This window comes from Peromyscus eremicus, chromosome 15 (genome assembly GCF_949786415.1).
Source record: "Peromyscus eremicus chromosome 15, PerEre_H2_v1, whole genome shotgun sequence".
In the NCBI taxonomy this organism is placed as follows: Eukaryota; Metazoa; Chordata; class Mammalia; order Rodentia; family Cricetidae; genus Peromyscus; species Peromyscus eremicus.
Window position 1 is genome coordinate 32,835,973 of NC_081431.1, and position 18,255 is coordinate 32,854,227.

Here is an 18,255-nt window from a genome sequence, read left to right on the forward strand (position 1 = left end):
AAGGCACAGTTGCCATAAAAATTATTGGTTGCTTATCCCAAACGCTTCTGAGTTGGGCATGTCAAGTTTCATCTGGTGACCATAACAGGGATTGCAAAGACAAATGATTGCAGAGGCTTGGAAGGCCACTTCTCAAGGGCAGTGGGATAGGAGGCAACAGTGGGGACAGGGCAGCTGGGAACAAGTGCGACAATTTGGGGTGGCAGCTAACTAGCATTCAGAGATGGCCGGGGTGTCTAATATTCCACTGTTTTCAAAGAGAATCGAAGTATGTAGTTTTAATGTGTGTGATCCCAGTTTTGAAAAAGGCAAGTAATGAAACAACATTGTTGGTACCACAAGACGCATAGGCCGGTGGTTTGCAACCTCTGATCTAATCTGTGGAACGGGTGGGGCAGGTCTTACCCTCTCAACTATGTAGTGAAGGTGATCTGCAAGGCTCTGGGAGGTAGTATTCAGCTGAGGGAAGGGGCAGCAGCGGGGGATTAAATAACCCATGCAAAAGCTAAGACATGAGGATAGCTTCTCTAGCCAAACTCCACGGTCTTTTCCCAGAGCATCAGCACCAAAATGCCACACGGGACATTCATTCTTTGCAGCTGAGGAACAGCTAATGTCCTCAAGGTGAATCCGGGGCTGACTTGCTGAACGGGACCTCAGGCAGGTACTTCTCAGCCTTCTCGGGCCGCATTGAAACGCCAATTGGAATTTCGAAGACTTTTCGTCAGAAATTTGTGGGCGGAAACTTCCTGGGGTTGCTGAGAGCTTTTTGAGGCTTCTCGGCTTCGGTGCAAAGTGAGTGGGTGTCTCACAGAGACGCAAAGAGAGAGAGGTGTTTCCCTTGACTATGGAAACTTTATAAAGAGAACTCACCTTCTCTGGAACAGTCCGCGTCAGGAGTCCTGCCCTTCACACTTCCAAGAGTCTCCGCAAGATTGAGAGAAGACAAGCTTTCCCCGGTGCTGGGTGCCATGCAGCAGCCCGTGAATTATCCGTGTCCCCAAATTTATTGGGTGGACAGCAGTGCCGCTTCTCCTTGGGCTCCTCCAGGGTCAGTTTTCCCCTGTCCATCCTCTGTGCCTGGAAGGCCAGACCAGAGGAGACCACCGCCGCCACCTCCGTCACCGCTACCACCTCCGTCACAACTACCACCACCACCACCACCACCACCTCTGCCGCCACTGTCCCCTCTAAAGAAGAGGAATGAGCACAACCCAGACCTATGGCTACCAGTGGTATTTTTCATGGTTCTGGTGGCTTTGGTTGGATTGGGGTTAGGAATGTATCAGCTCTTCCATCTGCAGAAGGAGCTGGCAGAACTCCGTGAGGTAAGCCTGGCACGTGGACTACTAAGGCCCCAAGTCCCTTTGCTGCATGTGGGCCACTGTGTTGCTTGCAGTGATTTGGGTGTTTTGTTTTTTTTTTTTGTTAGTTTGTTTGTTTTAATGGTAAAGATCTTTTTAATCTCCTCCGTTTTAGGAAAGGGTTGTTATAGTATTTCTATTCTATAGTTGGAGAAACAGGCTCACGGCCTTAAAGGCAGAGGTTCTCAACATGTGGGTCGCGACCCCTTGGGGTGGTTGGATGACTCCTTCACAGGGGTTGCATATCAGATATCTTGGATATCAGATATTTACATTATGGTTCATAACAGTAGCAAAATTACAGTTATGAAGTAACAACTTTATGTTTGGGGTCACCACAACATGAGGACCACTGGTCAAAGGGAATACTTTCCATCTTTTAGAGAATCTGAGGCAAATAATTATTCCTTTCTCAGTTGTCAAGAGTGTGTTGAGCTTCTACACCTTCACAATTAGCAATTCAAGGGGAAAAAACAATTTTGAATCTTGCTTTGAAGTGTGGACTAAATCTGTTTGAAAAGACTTGGCAGTCTTAGTACTACTCCAGATACCACTTTGTGTCCCGAGTCTAAGCCAGGCAGGATCCAAAGGATCTGAGTTCTCTTTCTAGGGACTAATGGGGATTTTTCTGCCTGTTTGCCTTAAATAACTCCACATTCATTGTATGAATCTTTCTCTTTCACTAGCTCACCAACCAAAGCCTCAAAGCATCATCTTTCGAAAAGCAAATACGTAAGTACTTTTATGTGTGTCTTTTGAGTTCCCTAAAGTGGTCCTCAACACTGAACAATGTTGGGAGGATGCCTGGGAGTCTGCTCCGTTCTCAGGCTTAGGATTCCTAGGCAAGAGATCCAGGGGAACTTCGACTCTGCGTTCAGCCTGGTTCTGTGAACTACACGAAAATATTGGATGCAGTTTATTGCTCAATAGTCGTGTATCTCAATGAACACTGCATATGATGCAAATGAATTTGGGCTTGACTTTGGAAAGAGACACATATGTAGATAGCCCTGGACTTTTTCCCCTGGCTCTTTCCCTGGGTATCTTGGTCCCATCTCACATAGTGGTGACTGTGACTCCTCGGGACAGAAGGGGGGTAGAGGCAGACACAGGTGTTTCTTAGGATGTCCTCTCTTCTTTTTAAACTGAAAGTGACTACTCAAGAATTAAGCTGTATTTTTTAAATGTTTTGTAAGATGCAAAAAACAATTTTAAGAAGTAAATGAATTGTATTCATTTAGTGTGTTTCTTCTGATATCATACAAAGCTTGGGGAAGAGTTTAGCCATTGTTCATAGGACTGTACATCTTTCCCACAGAGGACTTAAGATGCCCTTGATGAGTTTGATGATAAAGCACCCCCTTCACATATACATATTAAATCCAGGCTAAGAGGAAAATGACCAGTTTGAACATAAAACCTCATGGTTTCAGGAGATTGAACAGAGATTTCAGGATCTGCTTTGCTTGTCTTGGAGTCAGGTTCATGAATTTGGAAAGGAGCTTATAGAGAAGGTGGTCTATTTTCCATTTTCCAGAAGAGATACAAAATACTGGACCAATTAGATGCAATACCCAATCCTCCTGGTATGAAACTGGGTCGTCCAGGAGAACAGCCAACCCCCTCTGTGCCTTGTTACCTATAGGGCTTTCTGATTCATAGAGAAACTCTCACCTCTCAATAATGGCCCTGAAATGATACAAAGCAGTTGCCTTTGCAAAAGCAATAGAGCAGCTTTATCCTAATACATTTGAAGGCAGCTGAAAGGCAACAGGCAACAGTGGCCATCCATTAAGGAGAGCTGGCTTCCTACTCAGAGAGTGACCAATCAGCTCCTGCCTGAGGATACATGCTCTTGCAGAGGCCACCATGGTGTGCTCTGGTTTTCAGCTCTGCATTCAAGTCTCTAAGTACCAGAAAGCCCAGATTACAGAGCCACAGTGGAAATGTCTTGTTAGAAAAACGAAACCTCTCAGGATTTCTAAAGTGAAATCACTTTGAAAGTCGGTGGAACGTGGCTTGTGTACAGGTGTTGATCACCCCCCCCCCCACACGTCACCCACTCCATGGAGTCATTTTAGTGAATAAAGGTCAAATGGACAGATGAGTCAGCTCTACCTACCCCAATCGTTGTCTTCTTTATATCAATGTAGATGGCCAGAAGTTGATAAAGTGTCACAAGAAAGTCAAAAGAGTAACTTTACTACTCAGAGGAGCTGATTAAAGAAAGGGATATTTATTTCTTCTATCAAATTCACAAAAATAAGAAAACAAAGATTTTCAAATATGTGAGAGAAAAAAAGAGCCATATCTGCCACAAGTTTCATCCAGCATGCATGGAAATTGCTGTAGGTATCCTGAAAAACACTAGGAAAGTTTGTTCCAAGGGCTTGAACTATTAGTCTGCTTTGTAATCCCATCACTAAAAGATTCTCTTAGGAAAATAGTTGGAGGTATAGACAAACATTTATATATATAGTGTTCATCCCTTTCTTCCATCCTTTCTTTCTTTTTCTTTCTTTCTTTCTTTCTTTCTTTCTTTCTTTCTTTCTTTCTTTCTCTCTCTCTCTCTCTTTCTTTCTTTCTTTCTTCCTTCCTTCCTTTCTTTCTTTCTTCCTCTCTCTCTTTCTCTCTCTCTCTCTCTTTCTTCTCCTTCCTTCCTTCCTTCCTTCCTTCCTTCCTTCCTTTCTTTAAAGTATACACCACCACCACCTGGCTTTTTTCTTTTTTTTAAAGATTTATTTATTTTTATTTTAATGTTCATTGGTATTTTGCATGCATATCTAAGTGAGGGTGCCAGATCCCCTGGAACTGGAGTTAAAGACAGTTGTGAGCTGTCATGTGGGTTCTGGGAATTGAACTTGCGTCCTCTGGAAGAGCAGCTAGTACTCCTAACTTTTGAGCCATCTCTCCAGCCCTATCCACCACTTTCTTATAAAACAATTTGGAAGAAACCTAACCCTCAGAATAGGAGATGAATTGAATACACCATGGCACATTAATAGAAGAACATCATGAATGACAACTAAAATATCTACTAGGACCACCTAGTAGAAATTTTAATGCCATGAATATTGCATACTTTATATTGTTAGGTAAATAGACAAGTTATCAAAGGCCATTTTTAGTTTAATACTCATTATGAAGTACATATGCATGTTTCTAACTTCTAAGAAAAGAACAAATCAATATAGTAAGTGCTTTTTTTTGAGAGAGATACTATAGCTATTATAGATTTTTTTCCTTCCATTTAAAATGCGTTTTCAGGGTGGGCGGTGGTGGCGCACACCTTTAATCCCAGCACTTGGGAGGCAGAGGCAGGCAGATCTTTGTGAGTTTGAGGCCAGCCTGGTCTACAGAGCGAGATCCAGGAAAGGCGCAAAGCTACACAGAGAAACCCTGTCTCGAAAAACCAAAAAAAAAAAACAAAAACAAAAACAAAAACAAAAAACCAAGAGTGTTTATGCTGATGCACATGGGGTCAATCAGAGGCCTCTTGAAGAGAAGAGTTGTGTGTATGGGTCATAGAGCAGAGAGAGAGAGCATTCATTCCACATTGCACATACAAAGAGCCCGAGGCAGGAAAAAGTCTTTCCTTGTATTTCTAGATAAATACAAGGACCTATCCAGCAGATATTATAGGAGTATATTTTATGAAAGTAATATTATACTAGGTTCTATAAGAAATATAAAGATAAGCAACATGTGGTTCTTTGCTCCGTTTCCTGTTAGTGCATGGCAGAAAGCCAGGTCATCCGCTCGGGTGGTTTGTGGTATACAAGAGGTCCAGTCTTGTCTATCTTGCTCACTCACACTTCTTTCAAGATTTGTTGTTCTAGGTGCTAGAGAGGTCACGATTATTTAGATAAGGTTCTCAGTAGACTGGGATATTTTCACACCCAGTGTGTGTTTTATAGTCTAGTCCTAAGCCTAAGGTTCACAAATACCTTCCTATAAATATTTTTTGAATGGATTGGTTAGCTGAATTCATGAAGCTCAGTACTAGATTTCTACCTTAGCTGAAATATTTGAAGTTAGAGAAATAGTGTTTTTTTTTTTGAAAAGATATTGTCAATTTTAATGACTTCAATTTATTTTACTGATGCTGTGCTAAATAATACTAAATGCTCTTGTGACTTTACTAGATAGTAAAATGACATTAGGGAAGGACTTGGTGGCCAGGATCCCAAAGCCCAGCAGCATTGGTACTCATTTAGATCATCAAGTGTTCCAGAGAGCTGCTGTTTTCCTGGACAAGAAGGAAATAAAGACAATTTTTATAGTTGCCCCGGCAGGGAGGAGCCAGAACTATCAAGAGAGGCAAAGACAGAGGGATCTTAGGCTTCAAAGGTTGAAGGATCATATTTGACAAAAGGGGTGGAAGGGATTCCCAAAGGAAGAGCAGTGTAAGATGATTCTTAGAGAATTGATAGGAATTTAACACAGAGATCTCATCTGAAGGGCATTCAAGACAGAATGAGCACAAGTCAGGGGCAGGGAAAAAGGGGGCATAATCAGGTCATGAGACTCATGCTGTGTGCAAGTGTTCGATGGGATGGAGTTGGGGAGTAAAGCTGATGCCATGCAAAGAGGAACTCAGGCTAAGGCCACATGATGGAGTAAAATTGTGGACAACCTCATGATCGGTGAGGAGGTCTTAGTATAATCAATTTGGGAATAGACTGTAGAATCAGTAGTCCTTTCTAGACTCTGTCAGCAGAATCAGGGTGTCCAGTCAGCCTGGGGGGTTCACTGCATCCACCATTATAGTCAGTCAGCTTCTAATGTTGTTTGCCAATTATAATTAGGGCAATAATCTCGACCTAAAGGGGCCAAGGCAAGTTCTAAATGGGGTAACTGAAACGGCTACTTTGTGCAGCCAAGTTTGTATTCACAATGTTTGATCATAATATAATTTATGTATACATCTGTCTTTCTCTATCTTGTCCTTTTAAACTGTTTTTGAAATACAGACTCACCATGAGTCAGACAGTTTAGATTTTCTTGATGAGAAAATCAAGTAGAATATTTCTCCCTATGCTCTGAAAATCTTGTATTTAAATGGTGGGATTTAGAGTCCCATCAAGGTAGCAGTTGACATCTTTCATAATAATTTTCACATCTCTTTTATCTCTCTATGATGCAGAGAACCCCAGTTCACCCTCTGAAAAAAAAGAGCCGAGGTGTGTGGCCCATTTAACAGGTTTGTGTCTGGAAGGACTGGGTGGGGACAGAAAGTCTTCGGAAAAATGTGGACCCACTCACTGCTCAATTTCCATGTAGTCTCTTGGAAAGTATTATTGACAGTTGTGTTTACCACTCAAGACCATTCATATCTCTGGGATCTCATGACCCTAATCTGTCAATCCTAATGCTATGAAGTTGTGTATGACTTGATCTTGCCCATAAAATGTACACTCTTTTCAACCATTCCAAAGTCCGCAAGGGGACTTGTGGCATAAGTCCAAGTGGAGCACCAGATGGTGACTGATGCACTATTTTGAGTAAGAAGAGATAGTCTTGGCATTTGTGGGCTTTCAGCCTATATTATAAAATGAAGAAGTGGTTTAGTACAATATACTATGGGCACCTCCATTAGAAAAATAAACATTAAAAATGCAGGTAAATATCACAAGAAGAGTTATACTATGGCTCCTGTAATTACTTGGAGACTAGAAAAGTTCATCTGGGTCCACAAACACTTATTGAGTACTTGTGTGTGAGTACATAATGCTGTGTGAATAAAAGGAAAGGGGATTAACCCAAAATAAGAGGCCAAGGCATCCAAACTAAACAAGGAAGTGGACCACTTAATCATGAGACTTTGTCCAGTGTGGAACTCTGGAGATCCTTTCCTTTATGGATCTAGTTTAGATCATAAAATGTTTATTCCAGAGAGCTGAAATTATCCTAACAACCTTCCCTGAGATTGATCAGAGACCCACACTAAATTCGTCCCAATCACATGGATGATTACATTGGGGTGGGCAGTTTGACAAAGGTGCTGAAGAACCTCAGTGATGGACCATGCTTTGACTCCTCAGTCAGTTTTACATCAGCTGCCACATTCTGAGCTTTTGTTAAGGAAGGGCCCACAGTTTTGCCTTGGAAGCTTAGCTTGTCAGATGTGTGAGACTTTCTGGCTGAAAGTTCCCCTCTGGTTTATTACAGGCAACCCCAACTCCAGGTCCGTCCTTCTGGAGTGGGAAGACACATATGGAACTGCTCTGATCTCTGGAATGAAGTATAAGAAAGGTGGCCTTGTGATCAATGACACTGGGTTGTACTTTGTATATTCCAAAGTATACTTCCGGAGTCAGTCTTGCAACAATCAGCCCCTAAACCATAAGGTCTTCATGAGGAACTCTAAGTATCCAGGGGAACTGGTGCTAATGGAGGAGAAGATGTTGAACTACTGCACTACTGGCAAGATGTGGGGCCACAGCAGCTATCTGGGGGCAGTATTCAATCTTACCAGTGCTGACCATTTATATGTCAACGTATCTCAACTCTCTCTGATTAGTTTTGAGGAATCTAAGACCTTTTTTGGCCTATATAAGCTTTAAAGAGAAAAAGCACTTTAGAATTATGATTATTCCTTATTATGGACACTGGGAATATTGCCTTGAATGAGAGTCTTCTTAAGACCAATTGAGATTGAGACTAAATGAGCCACAAAGACCTCGTGATCACAAGGTTCAACAGGTCAGCTATCCTTCATTTCCCAGAGGTCCATGGAGTGGTCCTTCATGCCTCCATCATGAGCCAGATGGAAGGAGGACTGTGATGGAGGAACATAAAGCTTTGGGCTGCCATGTGGTGATGCAGAGGCACAGAGATGGAACTGTCTGATGTTAAATGGCCAAGAGCATTTTAGCCATTGAAGAGGACACTTTTAAACTCGCCTTTCAGGGTGGGTCTACTTGCTACCTCAGAGGAGACTGTCTTTTACACATATAGTTGTGATTTGAATATACAAGGGATGGGAAAGGGGGCCAGGTTTGACTGATAAGCTAGAGACTGAAAGAGGCCAATGTTCTATTGGCAGCATCTTTACTTTTAACCGGTGTTTTCTGAGCCAACCTTTGATGCTAACAGAGAACTAAGAGAGATGTTTGTGGCACAAATCATCCTCTATACAGCATGTGTACCTCCAGTGCAATGGTGTCTGTGTGTGTTTGTATGTACGAGAGAGAAGACAGACAGATTCTAGAGAGTCATATAAATAGAATGTGAACATTATGAAGTACATATTAGAAACATGTGTTACACTTGATGGTAGTAGATATCTGAATGTTTCTTGGCAATAAACTCTAATAGTCTTCAAAAATCTTTTATTATCAGCTACTGATGCTGTATTTCCTTTAATACAACCAGTATTTATATATTTTGTGTATCTTAATGGAGAGACAAATAAAAATTATATTGTAGTATATAGAAAAAGCGTTAAGGATATAGTGTCTGGAAATCAGTGAGATGTGCTTATTGTTTCTTTTCTCCATGGCTTCTTCATTCATAATGACTTTGGAGCATTTTGAGAAGAATTTGCAATGGTGAGTAGAGCTGTGTGACAAATTCTCCCATCTTTGTCTGTTTCTCTTTTTTCTCTCTAGTTGCTTTCCTCTGGACCTCGCATTACCCTGAGTTTTGTTTACCAACATTATGGCCAATGTTAAGGTGACCCAAATATCTACATATTTGATGGCAACTCTTCTTTGGGGCAAGAACCATGGCAAAGTGGAAAGGACACATGCTTTGCAGTAAAAAGCCTGGAGTTGATCTTTTTTGTTCTTGTTCTTAGCTCACTTTGCAGTCTGATGGATCACTTGCCTTCTGATGTGCAGGAAAGAGTTGGTATGTGTGTAATATTAGTGCAGGCTCTTTAATGTGTATGTTTAATAGAACTTTGTATAGATGATCCAATGGGGCTTTTGAAGCCACAGTTGGGAGGAAAAGTTGAAAACTGAAACACACCCCAGTGCCTAACACTAGATACAAGAAAGATATTATTAGGTACCCAACATTTCCAGGAATTAAATAGCGGAGGAAGAAGGGAAAGTCAACAGAGCCCGATCTGTCATTTAAAAGAGTCAACAAATGCTTCCTGAATAAACCAGGGACGAAAACCAAAGTCTTAGGTTAGAAAGTATCAACTTCTTGTCTTCAGGCTCTTCTGTCTCACATCTGTTTTGAGTGGGTTGGTTCATTCATGGAGAATGTCTGGGAGGTGTTTGGCCTTTTGGTTGTAGATTTGTCTTTCCAGTCATTATGGTGAAATTCCCTTCATCTTTTCCCTCATATTTTGTCCTCAGTTACCAAAGATATCTATTCCAAGGGTCATGGGACATTTTCTGGATATTTTTATTTTTGTTGTCAATGGGCATTTCTAGACAATCACACTAGAGCAAAGAAGAAGTAAGTATGGAAGCAGAGGCTTCTTGAGATTGGTGGATGTTATAATCTACCAGTCGAATTACTCTCATATCCATCTCTCAAAGGTGCCTTTGGGTTATATTAAGAGCTCACTACACTTTAAGTGTTCTTATTCTTGGCCTTTTGGTGAAGATCAGGTATAGTATTAATTCCAGTGAAGAGATGCTGACAACACCTTTAGAAACTTTAAGTTGTTTTTCTTTAATTTAAAACACAAGTAGTGTTAAAACCCAAACAATTTTGAATGTATTCATTGAAAATGGGATCCCCCCTTGTTTCTTAAGGAAAGATGATCAAACACAGCGTTCAACACAGATCTACACAGAAAAGTCACTAGTTCAATAGTTTGAGGTTTTCTTTTCTAACATCTGACAGCACACAACACCCCTTCTTTTCTAAGCCCCTCAGACTGGTGGCTTTGTGTTCTCTGAAGTAGGTTTTGACTTACCACAGCTGAACAGGAAAGAGCTCTCCTGTGGCCATCATCAGAAGAGTGTCTATTTTGAGACACTTTCAGAAGAAAAATGGAGGGGGAAGCCTGGCCCCCTCAAAACTAAAGTAGATGCTCGCCTTCATGGGCTAAGGCTTAGACATTCCCTGGTCTTTATCAAAAGAAATGCAGAGGCCATGTGTTAAATTATATATATTTAAAGGTGCCTGGGTAAAAGTTCTACTTTAGGGGCTCTTTTTCTTACCTAATGTGATTGGTTACAAATGACCTAGAAAATGGGAGGTAGAACACATCATTTAGGGTATTTGTACTCAGCAGTGAGCCCAGCTGAGAAGTGACCCCGCCTTTGGTAGAGCCAGGGGCCTTTAGGGTTCACCTAGAAACCCGCCAGACTTGGCCACATAGGAAGCTAAGCAGGCATCTTCTTCCTTATGGTTCACTTAGAAGGCAGCAGAGTATCATCTCAATGCTGACCTGCTCACCTCTGCCCCCAGATCTGCCAAACTGTGACACAGTTCTCCATACTTCTGAAAACACATCTTCATAATAAGGCAATACGACTTTCATCCTGTCCCATTCAGAGGTTTCCTCACAGTTGTGGAGTCACTCATTCTTCTAATTCTCTAGAATGACATGAGCCTCATGCTCACATTCTATAGGAGCTCTAATCTTCACACTTTCTAAGACTGTCAAGGGAGATTACCTTTCTCTACAAATGGGCAATGCTATTTCTAGCAGGTTTCTTGGCTCTCATGAATTCTAGCTGTGGATGCTCTCCCAGAGCACTTGCCACTCCCAAAGTAGAGTAATTTATTGCCTTCAAGGAATTCCTACAATAATGTGTGCAGACAAAGTTTACTGAAGGTTTAGAGTAATGCAGAGATAGATAGATAGATAGATAGATAGATAGATAGATAGATAGATAGATAATTATGATACATACAGTATAAGCTACATTTGAGATTGAGTATTAGATGTCACCATTTCCAAACTCACAAATATCTCCTTGAGTAGACACTCAAATTTCTGGTAATTTAAAGTAAGCATATGACATTCACTTATTCTACAAGTGTTTTTTTAAATGTTTTTTTAATGACTAATTTTATTCTTTGACCATTTCATGCATGTATATAATGTATACTGGTTACTTTCCCCCTACACTTTCTTACTTCTTTCCATTCTCGCTTATCTCCTGCCAGTCCCTAAACAAGAAATATGACTTTTGATTTTGTTTTGTGATTCATTTAGTTTAACCCAGGCCATATACATGAACAATTAGATTTTATCTATTTGAGCTTGGTGGGATCATCAGTGGGCACACAACTGAAGGCAATTACTACCCCCTCTCAGTAAATCTACCAGCAGCAAACAGTTCTGCAGTGAAGGGCAGGGACCTATGAAGCACACCTCTGTCTGTGTTTGACTTTTGTTGATGGTCCTAGTCTTGTGCAGCCCCAGTGCAAACATCTGTAGCTATTGTGAATATATTGTTGCAATGGTTATGTCTTATCCAGGTGATAGCATTTCGCATCCCTTCTCTTGATCTTCTGGCTTTTACCCTCTTTCTAGTCCCTCTTTCACAATGTTCTCTGAGTCTTAAGTTTCAATCTAGTGTAATATGGACTCAGATGTTGGAAACTTGATCCTTGAAGTGATAGCTTGGGGATGTGGGACCTACCTACCAAGAGGTGACTAGGTCATGAAAGCAGAACCTTCAGGAATGGATTTATTTTACTTTGTTTTCTGCGGGACTAGACTAATAATCTGTACAGTATGTTTTTTGTTTTTGCTTTTTTAAAACCTGTGCTCTTGACCTTTCATTTTCTGCCAAGTTATGGAGCAGCACAAAGACTGTCATCAAATGCCATCACTATGTCCTGCCCATAGTTATACCCATGGACTTCACAGCCCTTAGAACCATTCTTCACCTTATAAACTATTCAATCTGTGGCACTGTATTGTAGCAATAGAAAACAGAGTTAAGGTAACTCTGTAGATAGAGATCACAGGGTCTTAGTGTTGTTCTTAGTTTTTCCTCTAGCTTCTTCCTGAAAGCTATGTACTCCCTGATTCCATCTGAACTCCCAGAAGAACCACTATGCTGTCAATGGCAACCCAGTTGTCTCAAGGTAAGAAAGGAAGATATTGAACTCGGGGTGAGAGGCCTGGGTTGAGTCCAGTCTCTGCTACTTGACTAACTATGTGTGTGACTTTAAGTAAGTCCCACGAACACTGTGAGATTCCTATTCTTTGTGTGTGTGTGTGTGCTTCAGTCAATACTATTTTTTTATTTAAAATTTTTTTTTCATACAATATATTTTGACTGTGTTTTTCTCTGGCCTGAATTCTTCCAAGATCCTCCCCACCTCCCTCCCCACCCAACTTTATGTTACCCCCTCTCTCTAAAACAAACAAGCAAACAAATATAAAACCAACTCTCTCTCTCTCTCTCTCTCTCTCTCTCTCTCTCTCTCTCTCTCTCTCTCTCTCTCTCTCTCTCTCTCCCACACCCACTCACACCCACACCCACACACATCACCTCACCAAAACAGACATCAAAATAAACAAGTAAAGGACTAATAAGACCAAAAAATGCCCATACAAAGCAAAAGGAGAAAAAAAGCCCACAAAATACCATTGAGATTGTTTGATGTTGTCTAACTACTCCTGAGCATGGGGCTGCCCTGAAGTGATCATTATACACCCACTGAGACTCCACTGGAGAAAACTGATTTTTCTTTTGCCAGTGGGTATCATTTGCAGGTAGCTTCTTGGCTAGAGGTGGATGTCCATGTCCACTTCTCTCTCTCAGTGTGGAACCCTGACTTCTTCAGTCGGTGCAGGTTTTTTCACTCTACCACTTTCTTAGTCCTCTATAGAAATGTTGTTGATGCCAAATGAGAAGAAACCACTTCAGGACTTGGAAAGACTACTGGAGGGACATCAGTGGGACAGTTATATCTTTCAATTCTTCATAGTCATGATTAGATAAATTCTTGGGCAGGTGAGATGACTCAACAGGCAAGACTAGTGACCTGAGGTTAATCCCCAGGAACTGTATAAGGGTGGGAAGAGAAAACTGGCTCCACAAAATTATCTTCTGACCTCCACATATGTGCTGTGACATATGTGCCTACACACATCACATACACACACACACCATGTATTTATACACACATGCACAGTGAAAATTAAGATTTCTTGCTCTTTAATTTTTTCATAAGATCTATAACAACAAGTCTCATCAACTGTAAAAATGACCTGAATGAGCAACTGATAGGAAAATATCATCTTTTGAGGTATGAAAGTAAAAGAATACAATTTTACATTAACTGTAGTCTTTAAAATTATTTTATAACTTTTTTTATTTTTTAAGTATGTCATTATACATATAAGAGCAACTGGTTTGTGTCAAATTCTCTCTATGTGCTAGTTGAGATACTGGATATATTCTGTGCTCATTGTATACAAAGTCTAGTATGATTAGCCATGTTTTGATTAGCATACAAAATAATAGGACTCATAGCATACTCATGCATCCATATCATGTACTTTGCTCATATTAATTTCCTGTTACCTTATCTTGTTCCTTTCTCTCCTTTCCTACTGGCCCCTTTCCCCCTTCTATTCTCTTGTCATAAATAGGTATATATACTTAAATCTATGTTTTCAATCTGAAATAAAATATTATACTTGTCCATTTGACTTCCTGAGTCTGGCTTATTTTGCCTAACATGATCTACAGTTGCATTCATTTTCCTGCAGATATGATTTGCTATCCTGATGACTGTGTCTTTTCATTCCTAAAATGCAATTTCAAAAGATGATGTTTAAACATTTAATTGGGGTAACAGGACATTTAAACGTAGTGCTATCCTTGATGGTAGTTGCCCTTTTCATTAAGCCTGGGATCACACTGGGAAATGAGAGCTATCAAGGGAATCCCCCTCCTCCAGTAGAGCTTGTCATAGAGGGACTAGAACCTCTTCATTTTCACATTGCAGCCCCACTTTCTGTGGGTGAACCACTTCAAAGACTGTGTGAAGTTTTGGTAAAAGACACCCTCGATGCTATCAACTTTTAAAGTGTTCAAATATGTAAGGCACACAAGACAAGAACCATTGCAAATGAGACAAGAGCCATTTGTTGGTGTTTCCAAGGCTTCTATGAGCATGACTAGATCTTTTGGGTTCATTTCCTCTAGACTTCATATTCCAACCCAACACTGTTCTTACTTCACTTCTAATCTGTAGAAGAAAAATGTCTATACATTCTTTGGGAGGGAAAGTTCTAGAAATTGTCAATCATTGAAAGAGAAGGTTCATGGAAAGTTCATAGATCTACAAAGAGACTTTCTCTGGCCTTAATAGATGAACTCAGATTCCTAAACCTTTACCAAAATATTAAAGTTTAGACTGAAGACACCTTAGATTCATTGAGAAGAGACAACACCCTTTAACTAAATGGTGAGAAAGAGACACAGAGGTGTTAAACAGAACTCTGAAGTGTGAGCTCTGATGGAAGAATTATCTCAACCTCAGCATCCTCTTTGCATCATTTAGGTGTCTGTGTTCTGGTTTCTAAGAAATTCGGAAGGCTTCTGCAGGGGTCTGGGAAGGGTGATGATGAGAAGAAACCAGCAAGGATGGATTCTGCAAAGAGTTCTGTTAGAGTTGTGTTTTGGGGGCTCTGTTGTTGCTGACTAGGCTGGCCAGTCAACTTTTCCAACCTGTCCAATGAATATGAAGATTGCTTCTGTTCTAGCAGGGAGTTGAGGTGAGCACATAGTGTATCCACATTTACTTAGTAATGTCTTTTCTTTATATTTATGGTTCACTGAATGGGTAAATATATCAACCTTTAATTTAAAAGTGATAGAACATTTGTTTTGAGACTTATTATTGCCCTCAAAGCATGAATTATGTACATGGTAAGAATGTATTGCCTCCCTTTGAGTAAGAATTATATAATGTGCATATATTTAGGTTAGGTCGTCCTCATAACAGCCACCTTAGCCAAGAATTACTGACTCCATCTTGTGAGAAAGCCACTAGGCATTCACAGAGATTAAGTAACTTTTCAGGGCCACAGAGTAGCAGAGTTATAGAACTCAAGACTAGGCTTCTCAGATCTGAAGGCAAACTATCAGTTTGCCATCTGGACACATAATTACCAATATTCAATTATTTAACAACCATTTGTCATGTACATGCTAGGAATCAAGCATTGTTTGGAGGGTAGAATGGTGAACAAAAAAAGAGTGGTGTTGGTTGATTATTCTTTTATTAATTTTTTTGGGTCCTGGGGAGCAACCGAAGGGCTGTGCACTTGCTAGGCAAGCACCCTTATTACTAAGTACACCCACAAATTCTAGTTAATTCTTGTTAAACTTAATCCTAAATGAGGTTGAAAAATGAGAGAAAAAAACTAAACAAGAAAATAAACACAAACTTAGAAATTATTAGGCAATGGTAAATTCCATTCTGAGCCGGGCGGTGGTGGCGCACGCCTTTAATCCCAGCACTCGGGAACTTTGTGAGTTCGAGGCCAGCCTGGTCTGCAGAGCGAGATCCAGGAAAGGCACAAAAGCTACACAGAGAAGTCCTGTCTCGAAAAACCAAAAAAAAAAAAAAAATTCCATTCTGATGATTAAAATAGAAGATAAGCTAAAAAAGAGACTAGATAATGATTCTGGAGAGAGGACACTCTGAGGTTAGGAACCCTAACCTTAGCCTTAACCCTAACCCTAACCTTAATGAGCCTGTGTGTGAATACGGTCAAAATACATTATATGAATATATGGAAATGCCTCATGAAACCCTTTACTGTATATATTCAAGATAAGCCAGTGATTGCAGTAAAGGGAGTACCATTTAAAAGGAACAATGCAGAGATAAAGATGTAGCTTAGGGGTAGAATGCCTGCAGGAGTCCCTGGGTTTCATCCCTAACACTATCACAGTAGCACAATTACAAGATAGCATAAACAAAATAAAATGCCAATACAATCATTAGATAGACAGCATTGTCAAGAGCAGAAAAAACCTTTTGTGGGCCTGCTTTTGGCATTTTGGATCAAGCAATCCATGATGGCAGGGGGCTATACAGTACCTGGCCATTTGCTTTGGGGGGGGCATTCCTAAGGTTTAAGTAGTAGTATTTACCTGTCATTGTGACATTAAACATCTGTCCGACTGGAGGTGTCTTTCTCCTCTCTTACTGAAATCCAGTAGACGATGGATCTGAAACAGGAGTGTACTTCATTTGTAGGATGAATAGAATGAAGAACTGTATGACTGGACTCCTGGGAGGACAAGAGATGGATGCTGGAGAAGGAAGCAGGGTTACAATGGGGCAGTGCTCTGGAAATTGGGATGAGGAGTTTCAAATTTATTAATAGGACTAAGGGAAGCTGATGGCAAGAGTCATCGAAGGGGAATGGAAGAGAAGTGGAAAATGTTGGTACATATTTTGATAGCAGGGCTTTCAGGTCTGATGATTGGGTGTTGGGTGCACTGGAAAGAAATGAATCAAGGATTACACCCACCCTTTCTCTGTTTCCTTTGTAGCACTTACCATAATTATTTCCTAGACTCATTTGTCTGTTTCTCCAACTAGATGCACAACTGTTTGTATTCTGATTCTCAGATCAAGTGCCTCAATAAAAAGCAATAAAAATATCTCCTTTCCACACAAACAGAGCTTCTTTCTTCTTAGTTACCGTACACAGTCCACCGCACCATCCATCATTTCCTTAAAGGTTCTTAGATTGTTCTTAAATGTTTGTTCTTTCAAAAAATGTTGTAGTGATTATGTTTATGTATCAATATTTCTGCTAGTCTTTCCCGAGGAAAGAAAGAATTAAAGGGGCTAAGCACATACTGTCTACTACAACTCCTGATGGGTTTGTCAAATTATTTAAAAACTGTGTATCACTTCACATAGTTCCCTTATTACCATTTACATTAAAAAATACTTGGAATGTTGGGATTTTTATTTTTGTTTTTTTGCCAGTGAATTATCCAACATAATTTTATCTTTTAAAAATTAGGCTGTTGTGTTTTCTTTTTGTTTTTCGAGACAGGGTTTCTCTGTGTAGCTTTGTGCCTTTCCTGGATCTCGCTCTGTAGAACATGCTGGCCTCGAACTCACAGAGATCTGCCTGGCTCTGCCTCCCGAGTGCTGGGATTAAAGGCGTGTGCCACCACCATTTTCTTCAATGGTGCATAAAAACCCTTTGCAAGATAATATAGCATATAACATCTGTTGTAAGTATTTCAGATATTTCCTCCAAAGAGACTAGATAATGATTCTGGAGAGAGGACACTCTGAAGTTAGGAACCCTAACCTTAACCTTAACCCTAACCCTAATGAGCCTGTATGTGAATACAGTCAAAATACATTATATGAATGTATAGAAATGTCTCGTGAAACCTGTCATCTGTCTGTTAATTTTTTCCATGTAGAAATGTTTAAGCTTTAAAAATACATTTCTTTTTGCCTTTTATAAATTCTCATCACTCAATCTTAGACTTACCTCATTTTATGATTATACATTTTTTTCCAGTATAAAGTTTCTGCTGTGTTTTGGCTCCACAATGCCTTTACGATCTGTGTTGGTATGGTGTGGTGGAGGGAGTGAACTAGATTTCCAGAACCCAGACTGAGCACAGCAGCACCATCTTTGGGTTTTTGCTGCTTTGACAGCACAGCGCTGTCTTATTCTCCGTTTCTCTTTCTGCTGAGATCTGTCCGTCTGTTCTCTGGACCTCCTTATGACTAGACTACTGGCTCTAATAGCTGTGTCTTTATGACATTTTCCTTCAGAGTGTCTCTGCTAATTAATTTTTTTATTTGCTCTCTTTGTAGACTCTCTAATCAGCTTGTCAAGTGTTGGGGAAAAAAATCTATGTCCTGTGCACTATAAATTTTATCTTTCGCTAGGCATTGGTGGTACATGCCTTTAATCCCAGCACTTGGGAGGCAGAGCCAGGCGGATCTCTGTGAG

At 40.4% G+C, this 18,255-nt stretch overlaps 1 protein-coding gene across 1 annotated transcript; it reads left to right on the forward strand.

Moving 5' to 3' along the window:
• Nucleotides 1-910: 910 nt before the first annotated feature.
• Nucleotides 911-7,994, forward strand: Faslg (Fas ligand). Its single transcript, XM_059280782.1, has 4 exons — nucleotides 911-1,328; nucleotides 2,051-2,096; nucleotides 6,511-6,567; nucleotides 7,536-7,994. The coding sequence occupies exons 1-4, from the start codon at nucleotides 972-974 to the stop codon at nucleotides 7,928-7,930; spliced, it is 855 nt and encodes a 284-aa protein (XP_059136765.1). The 5' UTR covers nucleotides 911-971; the 3' UTR covers nucleotides 7,931-7,994.
• Nucleotides 7,995-18,255: the final 10,261 nt, after the last annotated feature.